Source organism: Pan paniscus, chromosome 5 (assembly GCF_029289425.2).
Source record: "Pan paniscus chromosome 5, NHGRI_mPanPan1-v2.0_pri, whole genome shotgun sequence".
NCBI lineage: Eukaryota > Metazoa > Chordata > Mammalia > Primates > Hominidae > Pan > Pan paniscus.
Genome location: NC_073254.2, coordinates 179,077,086 through 179,099,916, shown reverse-complemented (window position 1 = coordinate 179,099,916; position 22,831 = coordinate 179,077,086). Strand labels below are relative to the sequence as shown.

The 22,831-nt window shown below is 38.3% G+C and overlaps 1 protein-coding gene across 6 annotated transcripts in view; it reads left to right on the top strand.

Annotated features, from left to right (window-relative positions):
• RSPH3 (radial spoke head 3) overlaps window positions 1-22,831 on the top strand; it is a 112,215-nt gene that overhangs the window by 5,379 nt on the left and 84,005 nt on the right. For 3 of the 6 annotated variants that reach the window (XR_008625811.2, XR_008625809.2, XR_008625808.2), the window contains exons 2-8: window positions 1,049-1,136; window positions 8,552-8,693; window positions 11,169-11,314; window positions 12,892-13,095; window positions 14,649-14,811; window positions 17,228-17,314; window positions 17,725-18,090. Coding sequence is in view for 2 of the 6 variants with exons in the window: in XM_003807387.6 (XP_003807435.3) it covers window positions 1,049-1,136; window positions 8,552-8,693; window positions 11,169-11,314; window positions 12,892-13,095; window positions 14,649-14,811; window positions 17,228-17,314; window positions 17,725-18,035 (1,141 nt within the window). In the remaining 4 variants the exon portion in view is untranslated. Of the gene's footprint in view, window positions 1-1,048; window positions 1,137-8,551; window positions 8,694-11,168; window positions 11,315-12,891; window positions 13,096-14,648; window positions 14,812-17,227; window positions 17,315-17,724; window positions 22,690-22,831 lie in introns of those variants that run through there. The other 3 variants (XR_004672240.3, XM_003807387.6, XM_003807388.6) reach the window with 3 other exon arrangements.

Genomic DNA, 22,831 nt, shown 5'->3' with positions numbered 1-22,831 from the left:
GAAAGAGAATGCTTCAGTGAAGGAGTGGCCAGCTGGGCTTAATACTGCCCAGAGATCCATTAATACAAGAAATGAAACTTGTTAGAATGTTCAATAGTGGCTTCAATATATGATAAAAAAGCAACTTATACCCCACTCAGAATCATTTCCCATAGAGTACTGTTATTGGTGTAGGGCAATGTTTAGTGTCTTAGCTATAAGCAATATATAATTGAAATAACTTTGAATGGAAATATCAACTGTGTTTTTGTATTTTTTACTAGCAATCATTCGATCACTGAAATTAGTATTTTATTTTATTTCTTATTTATTTATTTATTTTTTGAGACAAAGTCTTTCTCTGTCTCCTAGGCTGGAGTTCAGTAGCCCAATCTCAGCTCACAGCAACCTCTGCCTCCTGGGCTGAAACCATTATCATGCCTCAGGCTCCAGAGCAGCTGGGATTACAGGTGCGGGCCACCAGGCCTGGCTAATTTTGTATTTTTAGTACAGACAGCGTTTCACCATGTTGGCCAGGCTCGAAAATAGTATTAACATTTTAAACAATAACTTTAAAAAATATATTTGGGTTTAAAGAACAATGAGAAAATTGACTTAATTTTTAAGCCCCATTTTTTTATTAGTGTAACTTTTCAATCTTTGAATCAAGCTTTTTTCAGTACTTTAAAGAAGGCTCCTTTTCAAATGGGCCATTTTCATATTTACTAAAGTCATACAGATTTACAACCTAAATCTAGTCCTGCCACTTACTAGCAAGGTGACCTTGGGCAGATTCCTGAGTCTGTTTCCCCTTCTGAAAAAGGAATCATAATTCCCAACTTGCAGCTTATTGTGAATAATAAATAAAATAATGTACATGAAGGACCTGGCATATAGTAAGCATTACATAAATTGTATCCATTTACCTCCTTATTTTATGGACCACACTAAAACAGAAATTTATTTTCTTAAAATATATTGATTTTAGTCTAAATCCTATTGAAAATGAGTTACTTCATAGATACCAATACTCTATTAAAGTGGTTATACAGAATTTTCTGTTTTACAGAGATGAAGAACCTATGCATTATGGAAACATAATGTATGACAGAAGGGTAATTCGAGGTAACACTTATGCACTCCAGACAGGGCCACTGGTAAGTTCAGTTTGAATAGTCTAACACCGTGTTCTCACATTATCTATGGGGAAGGATCAGTTTCTTGGTGTTAATTTCTAATCCATTGCAGACTAAAACATTCATAAAATAAAGATGAATTACTATAAAAATGAAATTTTTAAAAAGACATACAAATAGAAGCCCAGTGACAGTTTCCAGGAGCTGGGGGATGAGGGGGCCAGGGAGGGAGTTATTGTTTAATGAGTGTAGAGTTTCAGTTTTGCAAGGTGAAAAGAGTTCCAGAGACAGAGGATGGTGACAGTGATAGAACAATGTGAATGTAATTAATACCACTGAATTTTATACTTAAAAATGGTTAAGGTGATAAATTTTACATTATGTGTGTTTTACCACAAAAAAAGAATTAGCTAAAAAAAAAAAAAAAAAAAAAGCAAGCCCCAGTTGGCCGGGCGCGGTGGCTCACGCCTGTAATCCCAGCACTTTGGGAGGCCAAGGCGGGCAGATCACGAGGTCAGGAGATCAAGACCATTCTGGCCAACATGGTGAAACCCTGTCTCTACTAAAAGTACAAAAATTAGCTGGGTGTGGTGGCGCACGCCTGTAGTCCCAGCTACTCGGGAGGCTGAAGCAGGAGAATTGCTTGAACCCGGGAGGCGGAAGTTGCAGTGAGCCGAGATCACACCACTGCACTCCAGTCTGGCGACAGAGCGAGACTCCATCTCAAAAGAAAAAGCCCCAATTTTTCATTAGATTCAACAGAACTCTGCCATTCTAAACATTTCTAAACTTTTACTCTCAATTTCTGTACTTAAATTGTTACAGACCAGTTCAAATAGTTTATAGACACTAGCCAGAGGCCCACATTTTGAGTGGCACTTGTCTATTGCATCTAGATTTGTTTAGATTATCTCATACTCTAATACAATTATCATTATTTAATCAAAAAGTCTGAATTCTGCTTCTTTAATTCACTCAACAAATATTTATTGAGTTTTAGGTCCTGTTCTGGGTACCTAGGATACAGAGATGAGTAAGACATGGTATGATATTAAGGGTGGTGAGTTCTTGGCACAGAAATGAAATACAGGTGAATCCATAAACAGTATATGACATATAAGTGCCTAATACAAGATGGTGATAGAGATGCTCCTCCACTTACGATGAGGTTACGTCCCAATAAACCCACTGAACACTGAAAATGAATTTAAAACACCAAACCTGCCGAACACCATAACATAGCATAGCCTACCTTAAATATGCTCAGAGGCCAGGCGTGGTGGCTCACGCCTGTAATCCTAGCAGTTTGGGAGGCCAAGGTGGGCAGATCACTTGAGCCCAGGCGCTTGAGACCAGCCTGGGCAATGTGGGGTAACCCTGTCTCTACAAAAAAAAAAAAACCCACAAAAATTAGCTGGGCATGGTGGCACGCCCCTGTAGTCCCAGCTACTTGGGAGGCTGAGGCAGAAGGATTGATTGAGCCCAGGAGGACAAGGCTGCAGTGAGCTGTGATCACACCACTGCACTCCAGCCTGGGTGACAGAGGGAAAACCCTGTCTCAAAAAACAAAAACAAAAACAAAAATACAACCTAGAATGTTAAGGAATTGAGGGAAGCTCAGTGTGCCTGTATCGGAGTCTGAGGCAGGGAGTATCAAGAAATACGTGATTAAAAAGAAGTTAAAGATGAATAATAGCATTCAAATCCACATTAGAGAGAATGTTGTTGAATGTCAAATGAGGGATGTGAAGAACCCACCTAAGGTATGTTCCCAGAATGAGACCCTGTCTACGAAAAAAAAAAAACAAAAAACAGTGCTCATTAGCCTACAGTTGGGAAAAATCATCTAACACAAAGCCTATTTTATAATAAAGTACTGAACATCTCATATAATTTATGAAATATTAAAGTGAAAAATAGAATGATTGTATGAGTATTCAAAGTACATTTTCTATGGATACTTTTGTATCATCATAAAGCTGAAAAATCATAAACCACATAAGTTGGGGAACATCTATTAGTCTGAAGCAATGGTTAACTTAATAAACATATATATGTATGTATGTATATACGCTTCAGCCCTATCCTGGATCTCCTGCATTAGAACCTCCAGGGGTTCCCTGCTTCTCCCACTGAGGTGGTATCAACAAGGGTGGAGCAGGAAGCTGAACTGTCACCTTCACCCAGTACCAATGAGGTAGTAGGAGATGGCACAAGTCAGTGTCCCACTCTTTCTGGGGTGGTGCCAGCAAACCCAGTGGGTAGCTGAATTGCAGTCCTATCTGGCAGTAACAAGGTGGTATGAGGCAGTGCTAGTCAATGCTGCACTCGCCCTACACCACCACCAGTGTCGACAGAGCCTAGAAAGGAGCTGAACTACCACCCCCACCTGGCACCAATGTGTTGGTACAAGTTGACCCTCTGCTTTTGTTGAGGCGGTATCAGTGGGGCCCAGCAGGAAGTTGAACTTCCAACCCCACTCAGGCTTGTGCACTAAAACAAAAAGGGTGACTTCCTACTGAAAAATTAAATAGAATCCAAAGTCTTAAAATATAATACCCAAAATAGCCAGGATACAAACAAAAATCATTCATCATACAAGAATCAGGACAGTCACAACTTGCATGAGAAAAGACAATCAAGAAATGACAAAACCAAGATAACTCAGATGTGGGAATTACCTGACAAGGATTTTAAAGCAACAATCAAAAATGTTTCAATGAAAAGTGAACAATTATAGACACTCTTGAAACAAATAAAAAAATCTTAGCAAAGAAATACAAGATACAAAAGTGAACCAAATGGAAACTTATAGAACTGAAAAATACAATAACTAAAATAAACTCACTGGATGGACTCAGTAGTACATTGGAAATGGCATAGGAAACAGTCAGTGAATTTGAAGAAGAATCAATGAAGAACAGAAGTTATTCAGCTGAACAGAGAGAAAATAGACCAAAAAAAAAAAAAAAAGCCTGAGAGAGCTGAAGAACAATCACAAAGATTTACATTCATGTTGTTGGAATCCTAGAAGGAGAGGAGGAAAACTATGAGATGGAAAAATATTTGAAGAAATCGTGCTTGAAAATTCCACAAATTTGGCAAAAGGCCTACAGATCCAAGAAGCCAAGTGACCCCCCAAGAGGATAAACCCAAAGAAATCTACCCGGGACAAATCAAGATCAAACTTTTGAAAATTAAAAAAAAACATTTTGAAATTAGCCAGAAAGAAATTACACGTTAGCTAAAGGAGAACAATGATTTAAATGGCAGTGGATTTCTTACCTAAAACATGGAGACAAGAAAGTGGCACAATATTTTTCAAGTCCTTAAAGAACTATCAAGCTCTAATTCTAATCCAGTGAAAATATTTTTCAGGAGTTCCAAAATGGCAGCATAGAAGCAGGCTGGCTTCACTCCCTCTGCAAAAGAAAATCAAGAACAAATGTACAGTGCCAAGATTACCACCAGCAATATTCTAGAGCTCAAGCAGAAGGAAGAAGCAGTTCCCAGGGCTACAGAAAAGTGAAAAAGCTTCAAGGAGATGGTAGGAGAATCAGATGTTCATGTCTACAGTATCTCTCCTTCTAGTCTGCCTGGCACTAAGGGTGTGGAGGATTGTATTAGGGTTCTCTAGAGGGACAGAACAAATGGAATAGATATATATATAGGAGAGTTTATTAAGTATTAAGTCACACAATCACAAGGTCCCACAATAGGCCATCTGCAAGCTGAGGAGCAAGGAGAGCCAGTCCAGGTTCCAAAACTGAAGAACTTGGGAGTTCAGTGTTCAAGGGCAGGAAGCATCCAGCACAGGAGAAAGATGTAGGCTGGGAGGCTAGGCCAGTCTCTCTTTCCACATTTTTCTGCCTGTTTATATTCTAGCCACTCTGGCAGTTGATTAGATTGTGCCCACCCCGATTAAGTGTGGGTCTGCCTTTCCCAGCCTACTGACTCAGATGATAGTCTCTTTTGGCAACACCCTGAGACACACCCAGGATCAGTACTTGGTATCCTTCAATCCAATCAAGTTGACACTCAGTATTAACCATCACAAGGCTTTATCTCTGACTTGTGATTTCTGCACTGGAAAAAGATCAAGGTGGACAACTAGTTTCCCTACCATGTTGGGTTTCCTGGCAGGAAATTCAACCCACGAGAAGCATCATGAGTTCCTGAAGAGAGAAATACCCCTGAGTACAGCCAAAAACAAAATGGGGAGGTGAGACTACCATCCCCAGCCCTGGACACTCTGCTGTATAACTCAACCAAAGGAAACACCAAATCAGAGTGGCTGTTCAGCAGCACCACACTGTAGGAGATAACATTGTACCTGTCCCCTGGGCACAAACCCCTAGCCAGTCACACTACCAGTGTATCCCCTTTGGGACCTCCCCCCTTCAGGATGGGCAGTGCTCTGATCATTTACTAGAGCCAGGTGAACCTGGCCTTAAGGCACCACCTAGAGCCAAAAAGGAGGCAGCAATCTAGTGAGAAAGGATCTCTGTCGGGGCGCAGTGTCTCATGCCTGTAATCCCAGCACTTTGGGAGGCCAAGGCAGGCAGATCGCTTGAGGTCATTAGTTCGAGACCAGCCTGACCAATATGATGAAACCCCACGTCTACTAAAAATACAAAAATTAGCCAGGCATGGTGGCGGGCACCTGTAATCCCAGCTACTTGAGAGGCTGAGTCAGGAGAATCGCTTGAACCCAGGAGGCAGAGGTTGCAGTGAGCCAAGATCACACCTCTGCACTCCAGCCAGGGTGACAGAGCGAGACTCTGTCTCAAAAAAGGAAAAAAAAAATATCTAAGAAAATATATCCAATAAAAAGCAAAACAAGCCAGACAGATTAGACTGGACTAAATAATCCTTCAGTGCAGAGACATAGACGTCCATCCACATGAAACAACAGCAAACAGAGAACCATGACCTACTTAAAGGGACAAAGCAAGGAATCAGTAACTGGCCCTAATGAGATGGCAGGATGTGAGCTCTTTGACCAAAAATTCAAAATAGCAGTCTTAAGGAAATTCAGCGATGTCTAAGATAACACAGAAAAGCAATTTAGAAATTTGTTAGAGAAATTTAACAAAGAGATTGAAATAATTTTTAAAAATCAAGCAGAAATCTTGGAGCTGAGTAATACATTTGTTGAACTGAAAAATTTATTAGAGGCTTTCAACAACAGAATGAATCAAGCAGAGGAAAGAATCAGTGAACATGAAGACAAAGACAGACTATTTGAAAATACACAGTCTGAGGAGAAAAAAGAATGAGAAGAAACAAAGACTGCTTATAAGATATAGAAAATTACCCCCAAAGGATCAAAGCTAAGAATTACTTGTGTTCAAGAGGGAATTGAGGAAGAGCAAGGAGTGGGAAGCTTGTTTTAAGAAATACTAACAGAAAACTTTCCAAAACTTGAGAAAGAGATAGATATCCAGGTACAGGAAGGTCAGAGAATACCAAACAGATTCACACCAAATAATACCCCATAGAATAATCAAGCTCTCAAAGGTCAAGGACAAAAAAAGAATCCCAAAAGCAGCAAGAGAAAAGAAGCAAATAGCATACATGAAGGAGCTCCAATCCATCTGGCAGCAGACTTCTCAGTGGAAACTGTACAGGCCAGGAGGGAGTGAGATGACCAGGAGGGACTGGGGTGATATTTTCAAAGTGCTGAAAGAAAAAAAATCATCTAACAATATTGTATCCACAAAGTTATCCCTCAAATATGAAGGAGAGATAGTCTTTCCTAGACAAATAAAAGCTGAGCAAATTCAGCACCACCAGCCCATCTTACAAGAAGTGTTGAAGGGAATTCTTCAGCCTGAACAACAACAAAAAAAAAACACTAATGTGCCAAAAGAAAACATTTGAAGGTATGAAACTTACTGGTTAAATTAAGTACATAGACAAACCTAGAATACTCTCATACTGTAACTGTGGTATGCAGTCCACTCATAATTCTACTATGAGGCCCAAAAGACAACTATCAAAAACAGTAATAGCTGCAGCAACCTGTTAAGAGGTAGGTAATATAAAAATATGTGCAATGAGACAACTAAAAGTTAGTATGTGGGGGGATGGAGTTAAAGTGTAGAATTTTTTTTCTTTTTTTCTTTGCTTCTGTTCTTTGTGATCTAAGATAAGTTGTCATCTCTGCAAACAACTTGTTATATCTATGTTTTTTGTAAGCCTCATGGTAACCACAATGCAAAAATCTGTAATAGATTCACCAAAAATTAAAAGCAACAAACTAAAATATACTACCAGATAAAGTCACTTAACACAAAGAAAGACAATAAAGAAGGAAGGAGATACAAAACAACCAGAAAATAAGCAACAGAATGGTAGTAGTAAGTCCTTGCTTTATCAATAATAACACTGAATGTAAGAGGACTCGGTTCTCCAACTAAAAGGCATAGAATAGCTGATTGGATAAAGAAACGAGACCCAACTATATGCTCCTACAAGAAACCCACTTCACCTACAGAGACACACATAGACTGAAAGTAAAGGGATGGAAAAAGATTTTCCATGCAACTAGAAACCAAAAAAGAGCATGAGTATACTTACATCAGATAAACTACAAATCAAAGACTGTAAAAAGAAACACAGTCACTCTGTAATAATAAAGTGATCAATTCAGCCAGAGGATGTAACAATGATAAATATCCGTGCACCCAACACCAGAGCTCCCAACTATATAAAGCAAACATGAATAGATCTAAAGGGAGAGATAGACTGCATTAATATTAGGAGACTTTAACAACCTGTTCTCAGTAATGAATAGATAATCCAAACAGAAAATCAGGAAAAAAAGAAAAAGAAAGACAGAAAAGAAAATTGGTGTTAAACTTCACACTAGACCTATTAGGACTAACTGATATTTATAGAACATTTTATCCATCTTCTGCAGAGTACACATTTTTTTTCTTCAGCACATGGATCATTCTTCAGAATAGACCATATCTTAGGCCACAAAACATGTGTGAACAAATTCAAAAAAGTAGAAATCATATCGAATATCTTTGCTGACCACAATGAAGTAAAACTAGAAATCAATAATAAGAGGAATCTTGGAAGCTACAAAAATACATAGAAATTAAACAGCATGTTCCTGAATGATCAGCAGGTCAATGAATAAATTAAAAAGGAAATGTTTTTATTATTTTTCTAAATATATAGATAGGATTGTGCACCCATATATTCCAGTTAACAGCCATACTTTGAAGTTACTTTTATGCTTCGTCAAACATCTTTGTAATTATCTGACAAAGTACCAATACAATTTTAATGAAGTTACTGATAATCAAGAAACATTATGACAAATGCCTTTATACTACTCAGGAATTGCTTTTGGAATGGCAGTTCCTGTATGCTTTAATAAATATTTTCTAAATTCTAGAAGTATTTTCTATCACTGTTAGCTCGGACAGCCTGATTCTCTAGAGCTCCAGAGACAACGGGAGGCTAGGAAGAGGGCTCTTGCCAGAAAACAAGCCCAAGAGCAGCTCAGACCACAAACACCTGAACCTGTGGAAGGCAGAAAGCATGTCGATGTGCAAACAGGTGTGTGACTGTGCCCTTGGCATTGTGTCCTCTTGGTTTACTCAGTTGTCTATGTCAGTTCATTTTTATTTGGCCTTTGTATTACTTATGCCTCTCCTGTGCTATCTGATACTTCCCCGATCACATGGTAGGGAAGTTCCTTTATTAAAGAAATACATAGACTAGGCTGGGTGTGCTGGCTCACGCCTGTAATCTCAGCACTTGGGGAGGCTGAGGCGGACAGATCGCCTGAGGTCAGGAGTTCGAGACCAGCCTGGCCAATGTGGTGAAATACCCCATCTCTACTAAAAATACAAAAATTAGCTGGGCATGGTGGTGGTCGCCTGTAATCCCAGCTACTCGGGAGGCTAAGACAGGAGAATCGCTTGAACCTGGGAGGCGGAGGTTGCAGTAAGCCGAGATCGCACCATTGCACTCCAGCCTGGGCGACAAAAGCAAAAGTCCATCTCAAAAAAAAAAAAAAGAGAGAGAGAGAGAAATACATAGACTATATACTATTATCATAGTGGATATGGCTGGAAGTCTGGGATGGGGTTTAAAACAAACAAAAAGAAGAATTTTGGCCAAGCACGGTGGCTCACATCTGTAATCCCAACACTTTGGGAGGCAAGGCGGGAGGATCACTTGAGCCCAGGAGTTCGAGACCAAAGACCCCATCTCTACAAAAAAATTTTAAAATTGGTTGAGCATGGTGGTGCACGCCTGTAATTCCAGCTACTCAGTAGGCTAAGGCAGAAGGATCATATGTGCCCAGGATTTCAAGGCCTCAGTAAGCTATGATCACACCACTGCACTCAGCCTGAACAACAAATAAATAAATAATTTTGTGACCAAATTCTCTCTTAGCAGTTTTCACATATTCTGTTCTCAAACTGGGATCCTTTCTCACAGCCCAACATGAATCACTGTTCTTTTCATTAGGACTTACAGGAAAGGAGAGCAATATAGTTCTATTTTGTCCTTTTGTTTGTCTTTTGAGATTAGTAAACCCACTCCCATCTGAGTCGTCTGCCTCTCACACCAGCCTCTTCTGTCCTCTGGTTCTGTCACTGTGCACATTCCCCAGGGCCACACAGGCACCCCTGAGGCAGGTGCCAGGATTTGCGTACTTGTCTCGCTCTGCTCAGCTGTAGAGGCTTACCTGGTCCTATAGGGTCTAGCTGTGTTGTTGACAGAATCTTGGTCATCAGACAGTGCTTGATGTTTTCCTTGGACCACTGTCACTACTTCAGGTTCACTTTGTACCCTTCCAAGATGGTGAGTGGATCCATCGGGATTATTTCTGCATGGTAAAGGCAAAAGGGACCATTCCATGCTTTAACCCCTGCCTTTAGGCCAAGTCTAGAATGAGTGTATGGCTGTCATTAGCCAAAGAGCTAAGTTTTCATGTTTCTTTATACCATCAGAATATTAAGTGATATAATAGCAGCCAGCTTTTTTTGGCTATTTCCTCAGAGACTGAACCAGGTCCTTTATCTGTGTATTTCCTTCATTATTACAAAGATTCTGTGTGATAGGTAGTTATAGCCATTTTCCAAATGAAGAAACTAAGGCCCAGAGAGGACATGACTTGGCCAAGTCCTATGCCCAACATCTGACTCTAGTGCTCATGTTCTTTGCTTGATACCACATTACCCCTGCCTCATATAAATTACTCCTAACATGAAATTTGTTTTCATACATCTGTTTATAATCTGTAGTGTAGAGGGAACATCAAATAACCTGGTGACTTGGTACTTGATTTTTTTAACTATCCAGGAATTTTCAAATCTGTATATGTTTACTATCTTAGGACTCAAATATATATATATATATATATATATATATATATATATATATATATATATATTTGACTTTTTATCCACTGTTGTACTCTGCATCTTATACACATCTACGGTCTCATGTTCTTCTTTAGTTCCATTTTCAAATACAAAGCTCAGTGCTTTCTAGACATTCAGTAAATGTTCTAGCCTAACTCTATCTATGGTCTTCCAAATATTTAAAAACTCTTAGTTCAGTATGTGAGGCAAGCCCATTTGAGCACTTTTATTCTAATACTTATTTTCTGATTCATTTAAATATGTTTTGAAGGAGCTAAAATTTCAAATACACATATATGCTTGAAATAGACCAGAATTTTTTTTTCTTTGAGACAGAGTCTCACTGTGTTGCCCAGGCTGTAGTACAGTGACACGATATTGGCTCACTGCAACCTCCACCTCCCAGGTTCAAGCAGTTCTCCCACCTCAGCCTCCCGAGTGGCTGGGACCACAGGCACGCACCACCACGCCCAGCTAATTTTTGTATTTCTTGTAGAGATGGGGTTTCGCCATGTTGGCCAGGCTGGTCTCAAACTCCTGGCTTCAAGTAATGCACCCTCCTCGGCCTCCCAAAGTGCTGGGATTATGGGCATGAACTACCATGCCTGGCCTTAGACCAGAATTTTAAACTCAATATATATGATATTCTTCTTAGAATTATACCTTGAAGAAATTGCTGATCGCATAATAGAAGTTGATATGGAATGCCAAACAGATGCATTTTTGGACAGACCACCAACACCACTCTTTATTCCTGCCAAAACTGGCAAAGATGTGGCCACCCAAATACTAGAAGGAGAGGTACAGTACATCCTTTGGGCTTCCCTCTATAATCTTTATAAATGAGGTAAAGTTAGGTGTAGATAATGCTGAATATGAGCAAGAACCACTTCACAATCAGATTCTACTTCTTGGATTTCTTTCCAGATATTATCTATAATGGTTTTATCATATAGTACTCAGAAATGTTTTAACATACCATGTTCCGATTTCTTTGCTGATTAAAAACAAAATCATTTGAAATATTTTTAGAATATTTCCACATTTGATTTTTGTTTGTTTATATGCTTGCTTAATGTATATATGTATAAGATAGATTTGTACTAAATAGGGAAAAATAATATCCCTGGTATAAAAAATTCCACAGTTAGTTGTTTTTGGATTATTTAACTTTTGTAAAGATATTCTCTCATTTAAAAAGAATTTTTTTAATAATTACATTTTTCTATCAGTGTGGAATGCATAAATAGGCCTGTTTATGAAATTGAAGAAGAGAAGGCAATGATTATGTTCATAATGACCTAAGTGAGTTTTAACACTTGTGGGAACTTGAAAGAACTGTCATTGAAATTGGGAAATAAAATAAATCTTCAGAAGCTACCTGAAAGTTATATTTGCCTATAAATCCTAGCAATGAATCACCAAAATATCTCTCATTCTTGTTCCTTCATTCATCAAACTGTTATTTAAAAATAAATAAAAATCAAACAGAAAAGGCAAAGAATAAGACAGACGAGGATATTTCTCTTCAGTGTCAGGGTTCATTTTGATGAATGCATAGGTTTTTTTCATAACTTTGACTTAACAGATTTTTGCCTGTAAACAAAATGTTGTTCATTTTGAGGATTAGAAACCATGAATAAAGCACCAGCACAGTGTCTGGCACACAGGAGACACTTAATAAATAATATCTTGTTATTGCTATTCATTATATTTTTGTTGAGCATTGGATTCGTAATTAAAATTTTAAGTTTGCTTTATTTTGTAGGCTAAGGCAGAAGGATCATATGTGCCCAGGATTTCAAGGCCTCAGTAAGCTATGATCACACCACTGCACTCAGCCTGAACAACAAATAAATAAATAATTTTGTGACCAAATTCTCTCTTAGCAGTTTTCACATATTCTGTTCTCAAACTGGGATCCTTTCTCATAGCCCAACATGAATCACTGTTCTTTTCATTAGGACTTACAGGAAAGGAGAGCAATATAGTTCTATTTTGTCCTTTTGTTTGTCTTTTGAGATTAGTAAACCCACTCCCATCTGAGTCGTCTGCCTCTCACACCAGCCTCTTCTGTCCTCTGGTTCTGTCACTGTGCACATTCCCCAGGGCCACACAGGCACCCCTGAGGCAGGTGCCAGGATTTGCGTACTTGTCTCGCTCTGCTCAGCTGTAGAGGCTTACCTGGTCCTATAGGGTCTGTAAACAAAATGTTGTTCATTTTGAGGATTAGAAACCATGAATAAAGCACCAGCACAGTGTCTGGCACACAGGAGACACTTAATAAATAATATCTTGTTATTGCTATTCATTATATTTTTGTTGAGCATTTGATTCGTAATTAAAATTTTAAGTTTGCTTTATTTTGTATGTTTAAGCTCTTTGACTTTGATCTTGAAGTTAAACCAGTGTTAGAAGTTTTGGTGGGGAAGACAATTGAGCAGTCTCTTCTGGAAGTAATGGAAGAAGAAGAGCTGGCTAACCTGCGGGCCAGTCAGCGTGAGTATGAAGAACTACGGAATAGTGAACGTGCTGAAGTTCAACGACTTGAAGAGCAAGAGAGGCGACACCGAGAAGAAAAAGTATATATAACTATATTTTCTTTCTTAGGCAGTCTTTTGGCTAGTTAGCATATTATGTTCAAAATTACATGTGATGATATATCATAAAACCAAAGATCTTTGGGAATATATTAGAAAAAGATCTATAGTATTTTTGCTCAAGTCTCTCCTATAGATCATAGATCTTTCATGGACGGAATTACATCTTTTAAACTCCAGCTTACATAAATATACCTAAATTGAGTTTCCAAAAGTTTCTAAATGAAGTGAAAGTTCCTAAGTTACATGTGTGCCAGTTGGAAGACTCTCTTAAATATCAGGAGTCCTAAAGAAAGAAAGACGTATGTTGGTTTGCCGTAAGTCAGTGGCAGAAAGATGGAAGGAAGGAAAAAGTGAATGTATTGGAGAGAGACTGTGGGTAAAAAGCAGGGGATCTGGATAGAATTCTGATTCTTTTTCTCGGTGACCAGGCCCTTCTTTATACCCTTGGTGACACACCAGACCTATTTGGGTTCTCATAGAATATTTTTCAGATTCTAGATTTTTAGAATCTTCAATAAGGAAAGGTTTACAATCCAGTTTTTTTACATGTGCCAGTAGCCTACAGTTAGGAAGCACTAGAAAAGACAGTCTTTCTGGTTCTGACAATAACTGTCAGCCTTTGTTGTATACTGATGAACAAATTATAAAGTCATATCTTAATACCTGAAACAGTTAAGAAAAAATTCCCAAGGGGCCTAACTTACTATACTGTGAAAAATAGCATAATTGTTGGGAAATCCTACTCAATACCTATCAAATGGACTTTAATTCCAAGATGAATACTTAGTTGTGTAAAGAGCATAGGGCTTACAATAAGGATTGTGCAAATTTATAGATATAAAAAAACTGTGGCAAAATAAACTTTGTTGAAATGAGTCGTGAAGTCTTTATCAAAAAATATTTGTTTATTTACTATTTGGAAACATATTATGGAAAACTGGATACAAGAATCACCTAGATTTATATTTGTTTAAAGTTTGAAAATAGATTTAATTAGAAAACGTATTAATGCTCCCACTTCCACATGAGAATAGAGAACAGGATTCATCAGCTTTATAAATATTACGTGGTCTAAAGGAAGCAACAACAAAAAATAAGAGGCTTTCATAATCTTCAGAACCATTCAGCTTTACAAATTCAGGGAATTATTACAAATGAACTCATTCATTGGCCCACTGGTAATTTTTCTTACCAGTAATATTTCATGATAATATTAATTTAAAATACATATAATGGTGATTATCTTTTTGCTACCATCTATACTGTCAAGCATTATGTCTTGAAATTATTTTACTTGAAATGAATAGTGACATGTTTTACCTTAAATTCCATCTTTTATAACTTCCTGAATTCAGTAGCCACTAGCTGTTGAAATTCATTAAAATTTTGATGAAAAATATGAACCTTTAATAGATAGACACCTCGCTGTCCATTTTTTGATAAGTCTGGATTCTTGTACTTACTAACTTCACTAGATTCAGCACTTGGGGAGGGCATAAGAGCTAAATAACCACCTCTGTCGTTCTTGGCAGGAACGGCGTAAGAAACAGCAGTGGGAAATAATGCACAAGCACAACGAGACATCACAAAAAATCGCCGCCCGAGCATTTGCACAGCGTTACCTGGCTGACCTTCTCCCGTCTGTTTTTGGCAGCCTCAGGGATAGTGGCTACTTTTATGATCCCATTGAAAGAGGTTTGTAGATATTTTTGTTAGATTAATTTTGTTGTAATAAGCATCCTCTTAATGGTTCAAATTTATCTTATGTCCATTTTTATTTTGAATTGGAGTCTTTCTATTTCTGACACAAAGTCAATTTTAGTTGTTTAAAGTAAGTACAGTTGTTAATGAGATGTATATTTTAAAGATCTTGATTTAAGGATATTAGTGTTTGTTTATTGAGAAGCAACATTTGTATAGTAGAAAGAAATATTGACTTGGTATTGAAAACTTGAGTTTGGGTTGCAGCTTTATCATTAGCTAGCTTGATAACCTCCAGTTTCTTCATGTGTGAAATGAGGAATTTTTTTTTTTTTTTTTGAGACAGAGTCTCATTCTTTTGCCCAGGATGGAGTGTAGTGGCACAATCTTGGCTCACTGCAACCTCCGCCTCCTGGATTCAAGCAATTCTCCCTGCCTCGGCCTTCCGAGTAGCTGAGATTACAGGCACCTGCTACCACGCCCAGCTAATTTTTGTATTTTTTAGTAGAGACGGGGTTTCGCCATGTTGGCCAGGCTGGTCCTGACCTCAAGTGATCCGCCTGCCTTGGCCTCCCAAAGAGCTGAGATTAGAGGCGTGAGCCACTCGTGCCCAGCCTGAAATGAGAATTATTTAGGAGTTAAGTCATAAAATATATGAAACTGTGTAAACTATAAAGTCCTGTGTATGCATAAGTAGTTGTTATTAACTTTTTCTCAGCTGACTTATTCAAATCAAAAACCCTTTGAGGGCAGCTATCAAGGTCATTTATTCATTTAGTTAGGCGCTTACCCTCTTCCAGGCAGTGTTTGGTATTAGAGAAAAAGAAGGATCACTGATCTCTGCCACTAGGGAGCCCATAGCCTGATAGCTGTCTGTCTGTATCCCTTCAAAGCCCACGTTCCTAGCTGCTCAGCCAGTGGAAAGGAAGAGTTGCATGTCCTCACCACCACCCACCTTCCTCAGAGTGAAAAGCGCTTACATCCACCATGCTTGGTGTATAGGTCCTATTTTGTTGGCCAGTAGTATCTTGGGACACATGTTAGTAATGGTAATTTTCACTGATTACATATTCAATTCAATACAAAGAGGTCAGATCACAGACAAATATTATTAATATACATAGTATTTTTCATAGGTGATATCATTTGATACTCTCAATAACCCTGTAGGATAGACAGGTCAGATAGAATTCCCATTTTTTCAGAAATAGAAACTGAAGCTCAGAGAAGTTAAATGCCTTGCTCCCAAATCCTCAGGCAGTGGAAATATTAGGCCTCAAACTGACTTGGAACTCAGACTCCAAGTCCAGTGTTCATTCTCGGCTATCATCCTGCTGTCCTGGGCTCTAGCTTGGACTCTAACTGTTAGCCAGAGAGACCAGTAGCCTTTTTTCTATCACAGATTACCAAAAAAGTAAGTTATAGATCATTTAAAAGCTTGCAAATGAAATTCATACCTGAGATAAAAATTATTTATAGTAGTGAATATAATATTCTATCACACTCTCCATTTCATCCTATTGAAAAATAAAATTAGATGCCTGCCCCAAAAAATGCTATTTTGAAACTTTAAAATGTATATTGTAATAGACCATATTTTTAAAATGCTTACACAGTAGATTTCAGTTTGAACAAACTTAATACTGATGGAAACACCTAGTTTCTGACCTATTTCTAGATGACTGCCTCCTCAAATGCCCTCTCACTGCATTCTCTGAGTCTGATCAGCTTCCTTCCATTAGGCCCTGGGCTTCAGGTGGAGACTTTCTTTTACTGGCATTGCTCAATCCCAGATTTGCATTGCATTTGGATTGGAGTTCTCCCAAACCCACATCCTCCCCCTGCCTCCCTGATCCATCTCAGATTGCACCTATGAAGGAAACTCCAAATGCCTTGACTCCAAGGAAGGCCTCATAGTTCTTAAAATATTGGGCAAGGCGCGGTGGCTCACACCTGTAATCCTAGCACTTTGGGAGGCCAAGGCGGGTGAATCACGATGTCAGGAGATTGAGACCATCCTGGCCAACATGGTGAAACCCCGTCTCTACTAAAAATACAAAAATTAGCCAGGTGTGGTGGTGTGTGCCTGTCGTCCCAGCTACTCAGAAGGCTGAGGCAGGAGAATCACTTGAACCCGGGAAGCGGAGGTTGCAGTGAGCAGAGATCGCACCACCGCACTCCAGCCTGGGCAACAGAGTGAGACTCTGTCTCAAAAAAAAAAAAAAAATCACTTATGCAACAGAAAGGAAACTGACCAGAACATATATAAGGAATATGGCAAAAGTTATGCTGTATGAGTCAACTTAACATTTTATATTAAGAAACCAATGTTGATGAGTCTATTACATTAAGAGAAAAGCACATTATTCCTCTGATGATACATGAAAATCAATGAATTCTTTTATTACAGATATTGAGATAGGATTTCTTCCATGGCTAATGAATGAAGTTGAAAAAACCATGGAATATAGCATGGTGGGAAGAACAGTGCTTGACAGTAAGTTATTTTATCCAAAAATTCATCTCTAAAGTTTTTAGTAGAAAGAATAAATTGAATAACTGAAAGAAAGATTAATTTTACAGTTTGAATATTTAAACTTTTAGTATATCAATTGTATTAATAAAAGTGCAAATTTTTACCCTCAATATTATTTTTGGCTCTTCTATAATTTGCTATCTATTAATATCTTCTGCCATTACTTTATAAATGATACTCTGTTAAAACAGAATATATTTTATATTTAATGCATTAAGTGTGAAGTATGCTGACTTCCAAAAAAGGTTATGACATAGGAAAGAGATGAGGCTTCGTGAAGGTTTTGTAATCATCTATAAGTGAGCATTATAACTCCTGAAATATACCATAATATGAAAATCATAGTGATGTCTGAACATTTAACTTTTCAGTGTTGATCCGTGAGGTGGTTGAAAAGAGACTGTGTATGTATGAGCATGGGGAAGACACACATCAGTCTCCAGAACCCGAGGATGAGCCTGGTGGTCCTGGAGCAATGACAGAGTCACTGGAGGCCTCTGAATTCCCGGAGCAGAGCATGTCACAGACACGGGAGCTGCTTTTAGATGGAGACTACCTACAAAGAACAACATATGACAGAAGGTCATCCCAGGAAAGGAAGTTTATGGAAGAGAGAGAGCTCTTAGGGCAAGATGAAGAAACAGCAATGAGGAAGTCCTTAGGGGAGGAAGAATTGTCATAGGAGGGAAGCTTCAAAGTCATGAAACCAATCAACAGCCAAGTCAGCAAGCAATCAGGTAATGATGTGCGAGTCCCCTCAGGTTATAGAAATTATGTTGTATTTAGTCAGTATGTCTTTTTGTGTAATGGACTGGGCCAATCAAATGTGATAAAATTAATTTGAGAATGAAACTTAAATTGAATTCATTTATTTAATAGAATATTCAAAGGCTATATTGTAATTCTAATGAGAATTATATTTAATTACTAGCTTTCTATTACCATTATATGTAACCAGCAAATACATTTTTCCTTAGTCCTTCTAATTTTGCGGGTTAGTTTTTTTTAGTAAGTATGATATTTAATGTTCAATATCAGTGCTGTCAGCCATATAGCTTTTCTTCTCTATAGGAAAACTATTTCACCTACTGTAAGAGTGAATGCCTAGCCAGGCGTGGTGGCTCACACCTGTAATCCCAGCACTTTGGGAGGCTGAGGCTGGCAGATCCCCTGAGGTCGGGAGTTTGAGACCAGCCTGACCAACAAGGAGAAACCCCATCTCTGCTAAAAATACAAAATTAGCCAGGCGTGGTGGCACATGCCTGTAATCCTAGCTACTTGGGAGGCTGAGGCAGGAGAATCACTTGAACCTGGGGCGGAGGTTGCGGTGAGCCAAGTTTGCACCATTGCACTCCAGCCTGGGCAACAAGAGCAAAACTCCGTCTCAAAAAACAAAAGAAAAAAAAAGAGAGAGAATGCCTAAACGTTGTGCTACTGAAAGCCACAGTGCTCCCTTCCTGCAAGGACCATCTTCAATATTCAAGTAAGGCTTAAGGAATTCAGTGGATTAGTATATGCTCTCATCTATTTTTTCACATTCCTACTATGAAAAAATTTCAGGCAATGCCAATAAAGCAAAAGTCCCTGTTTGCCCTCATACAGTCTCACTCCCCTCCTCAAAGGTAGATCACTGTTATCAGGTATGAGCTATCTAGGCCTTTTTTGAGGTATTCCTATACAAATGTATTTGAAAATCTAGAAATATATAGCTTGATTTTCTTTATATAAATATAAACATTATTTACATATTTTATTTTTCACTTAAGAGAATGTCTTAGATCTTTCAAGGTTAGTGGCATCAATCTCTTATCTTGTCAAAATATGGTTAAGGTATTACATATTATGACTGTGCTGTAGCATAGGGAATTAACATTTGACTTTTTAATCTGAGTGTGTTAGAGAATTTACCTGCAGTATTAAAATCACAAGTTATTTTCTCTCCAAAGCCTTGCTAATCGTAAGCAATAACTGAAGTCTTCAGAGCCGCTAGATAAATAGAGCCTATTTTTCTTTTTACTTATTTTTATTTTTATTTTTTGGAGACAAGGTCTCACTCTGACACCCAGGCTGGAGTGCAGCAGCACCATCACAGCTCACTGCAGCCTTGACCTCCCAGGCTCAGGTGATCTTCTCACCTCAGCCTTCCAAGTAGCTGGGACTACAGGTGTGCACCACCACATCTGGCTAGTTACTGTATTTTTTGTAGAGATGGGCTCTTGCTGTGTTGCCCAGGCTGGTCTCCAACTCCTGGGCTCAAGTGATCTGCCCACCTTGGCCTCCCAAAGTGCTAGGACTACAGGCATGAGCCACCGCACCTGGCTGAGTCTGTTTTTCTCAAAATACTTACACATATATAAACGTAGTGATTTAAAATAAATTATAATTATTAACCCATTTACCTTAATTTCTTTTAAGTTAGGTACCAAGAATGTATCCACATTTAAAAAATTTTAAAAGAATGCACCCATTTTCCCATATAGTATTTCACTATAACACTTAGGCCTCATGGCAACCTTCTGAAGCATGCATGACAATATTTGTATTTTTTAGTTTCTAATCCTTAATTCGGTCAGCCAGCAAACATTAGCTGAGTGCCTGCTCTGCCTTGGGAATGAGGCTGCAGATACAGCGGTGAACAGTCACGAATACTACATGTTTTTTACAGCCTAGCAGTGGAGCTAAATGAAGTAAATGATGTAAATAAAGAAACCAAAGCTCAGGAATTTAAAGTGATTTGCAATAGATGACGAGCCTAGTAGGGAATAGGACTAAAGCTGGAATCCAAATCTCCTTACTTCTAATCTGGTATACTTTCTTCTAATAACTTGCTGTTTTTGTGAGGTACAAAGAATAATTGAAAATAAATTATTGCACTAATAGCATTTAAAAAATTGGAATCACACCTCTTATCCATCATGGGGCTGGTTCCATCTTGTTAAACAGTCTTTATGATCATCCTAACATTTATAAGATATTAATTTTGGCAAGAAGACCAAAAATTTTTAATTAGGGCTATTGCTGATTATTATTGTTATTACCAATTTTAAAATATCTACAACTAGCTTTTAGAAACCTTAAAATTTGGCCAGGCACGGTGGCTTGCACCTGTAATCCCAGCACTTTGGGAGGCCGAGGCAGGCGGATCACAAGGTCAGGAGATCAAGACCATCCTGGCCAACATGGTGAAACCCCGTCTCTACTAAAAATACAAAAATTAGTCAGGCGTGGTGGCGGGCACCTGTAGTCCCAGCTACTCAGGAGGCCAAGGCAGGAGAATCGCTTGAACACAGGAGGCGGAGGTTGCAGTGAGCCGAGATCGCGCCACTGCACTCCAGCCTGGAAGACAGAGTGAGACTCCTTCTCAAAAAAAAAAAAAAACCTTAAAATTGATTTGAGGTTGATTATCTTTCATAATCTTCTAATTCTCCTTTAGAATGATCCAGTCCATTAAACACTTTGCAGATGCCAGACCTATGCTCTATAAATCCATAAATTAATTCAATTTATTGAAAGAAGTAGATATCTATAAACCCCACACTGAACTGGTTAAGCTTAATTGCAATCCTAGTCCATCCTAGAGAGAAATCAAAATAATTGAGAGGTTAGGGCATTGTCGCTGTGAGAAAGCTTAGAGGTAACACATTATATGTTATCTGGAGAGAAGAATGTTAAATGGAAACAAAGTTTATGAAGAATTTCTTCAAGTACCTGAAGGATAGCATTCTTAGGTTCCATATGTCTAGAAGACTTTTCATAACTGTAAGCAACTTTTGCAAATGGTTTGGGAACATAAAACTCTTCCAGCATAGAAGAAAATGGGTACTATTAACATTCAGATGGTTATGGGACCATCATAACAGTTTGATGTGATATGCAAAATGCTACATCCCCAACTATGACCCTCAGTATGACTTTTAAAGGAATTATAAGCTCCAAATACTTTTTGGAGTATAAAAAGTACTTGACTTTTTCACACATTTGCTAATACCCTTCTCATAAGTTTTATTTCTTTCTGATGTTTCAGCTAACACTGAGCTAACAGAAGCTAAATAATAATAAAATGAAGAACAGATAGTAAATATACTGAAATTGTCATTCCTGGCCGGGTGTGGTGGCTTACGCCTATAATCCCAGCACTTTGGGAGGCCAAGGCAGGCAGATCACGAGGTCAGGAGATCGAGGCCATCCTGGCCAACATGGTGAAACCCTGTCTCCACTAAAAATACAAAAATTAGCTGGGTATGGTGACGCGTGCCTATAATCCCAGCTACTCGGGAGACTTAGGCATGAGAATCACTTGAACCCAGGAGGTCGCGCCGCTGCACTCCAGCCCGGTGACAGAGCAAGACCCCGTCTCAAAAAAAAAAAAGAAAGAAAGAAAAAGAAATTGTCATTCTTAACATAAATTCCCATATCACTAAAATAGATCAGAGAGGTAGAATGAAATTTTCTCTAGCATAGGCATCATTACATTTAAGCCATCTGAGGGCTGTGAGCATGGCCTGCAAAGTCACTCTGAGCAACACAAGGTGGAGTTTGAAAGCAGATTCAAAGCCAGACCACTGGGCTTGAGTCCTCACACGCAAGCATGTAGTCTTCACCATGGAGAAGGGGGTTTGCCTTTCTCAAAGCTTTTTTCTTTTAAATTAAGAAAAAGAACTGATTTATCAGTCTAGTGTTTCATTTTAAAAACATATGAAAGGATGGGTAACTTGCAGAAGAAAGTATTTGGAGCTTATAATTCCATTAAAAGTTATAATGGCGGTCATAGTTGGGGAAGCAGCATTTTGCATATTATATCAAAATGTTATGGTACCATAACCATCCAAATGTTAATGGTACCAATTTCTTCTATCCTAGAAACATTTCATTTTATGTTGTTGAAACATAACAACTATATCAGCTAGATTTTTTTTCTATGCTTTACCTGCTATGGAAAATTTGACACATTCTGCTTTACTCTTTCGTTTATAGGTGAATCACAGAATGTATTTTTATGTATTCTGTAGTTCAATAGCCATGGCTGTTTACTTCATTTAATTTATTTAGCATAAAGACATTATGAAAAGGCCTAAACATGAGCTTCACTTCCCCACTAACTAATTAGCATCTGTTATTTCTTAACCGTAATGCCTAGGCCTAACCTCAACCAACCTTCCACAATCTTGTTCACAGTCAGAGACCCAAAAAAGAGTGTTATAAGTGGGGTGTCACTATTGTGAAAGTAGTGCTAATGGTGTTGAATTGGTACCTATGATTCTTCTTTTGAATTAGATTGTATGTTTCATGATCTCAACTTACATTACTAAAATTCAATAAACTGGTCATTTAGATGATGTTCTTCTGTTTTTCATAAACAAGAGAATAACATAACTGAAAGATATGAGTTAAAAGATAAGCTAATAGCATTATAGGCTTGCTTATAATCAAGTGTTAAAGAGTTTGAAATTTTAGCATAAAAATATTTCAGATATAAGA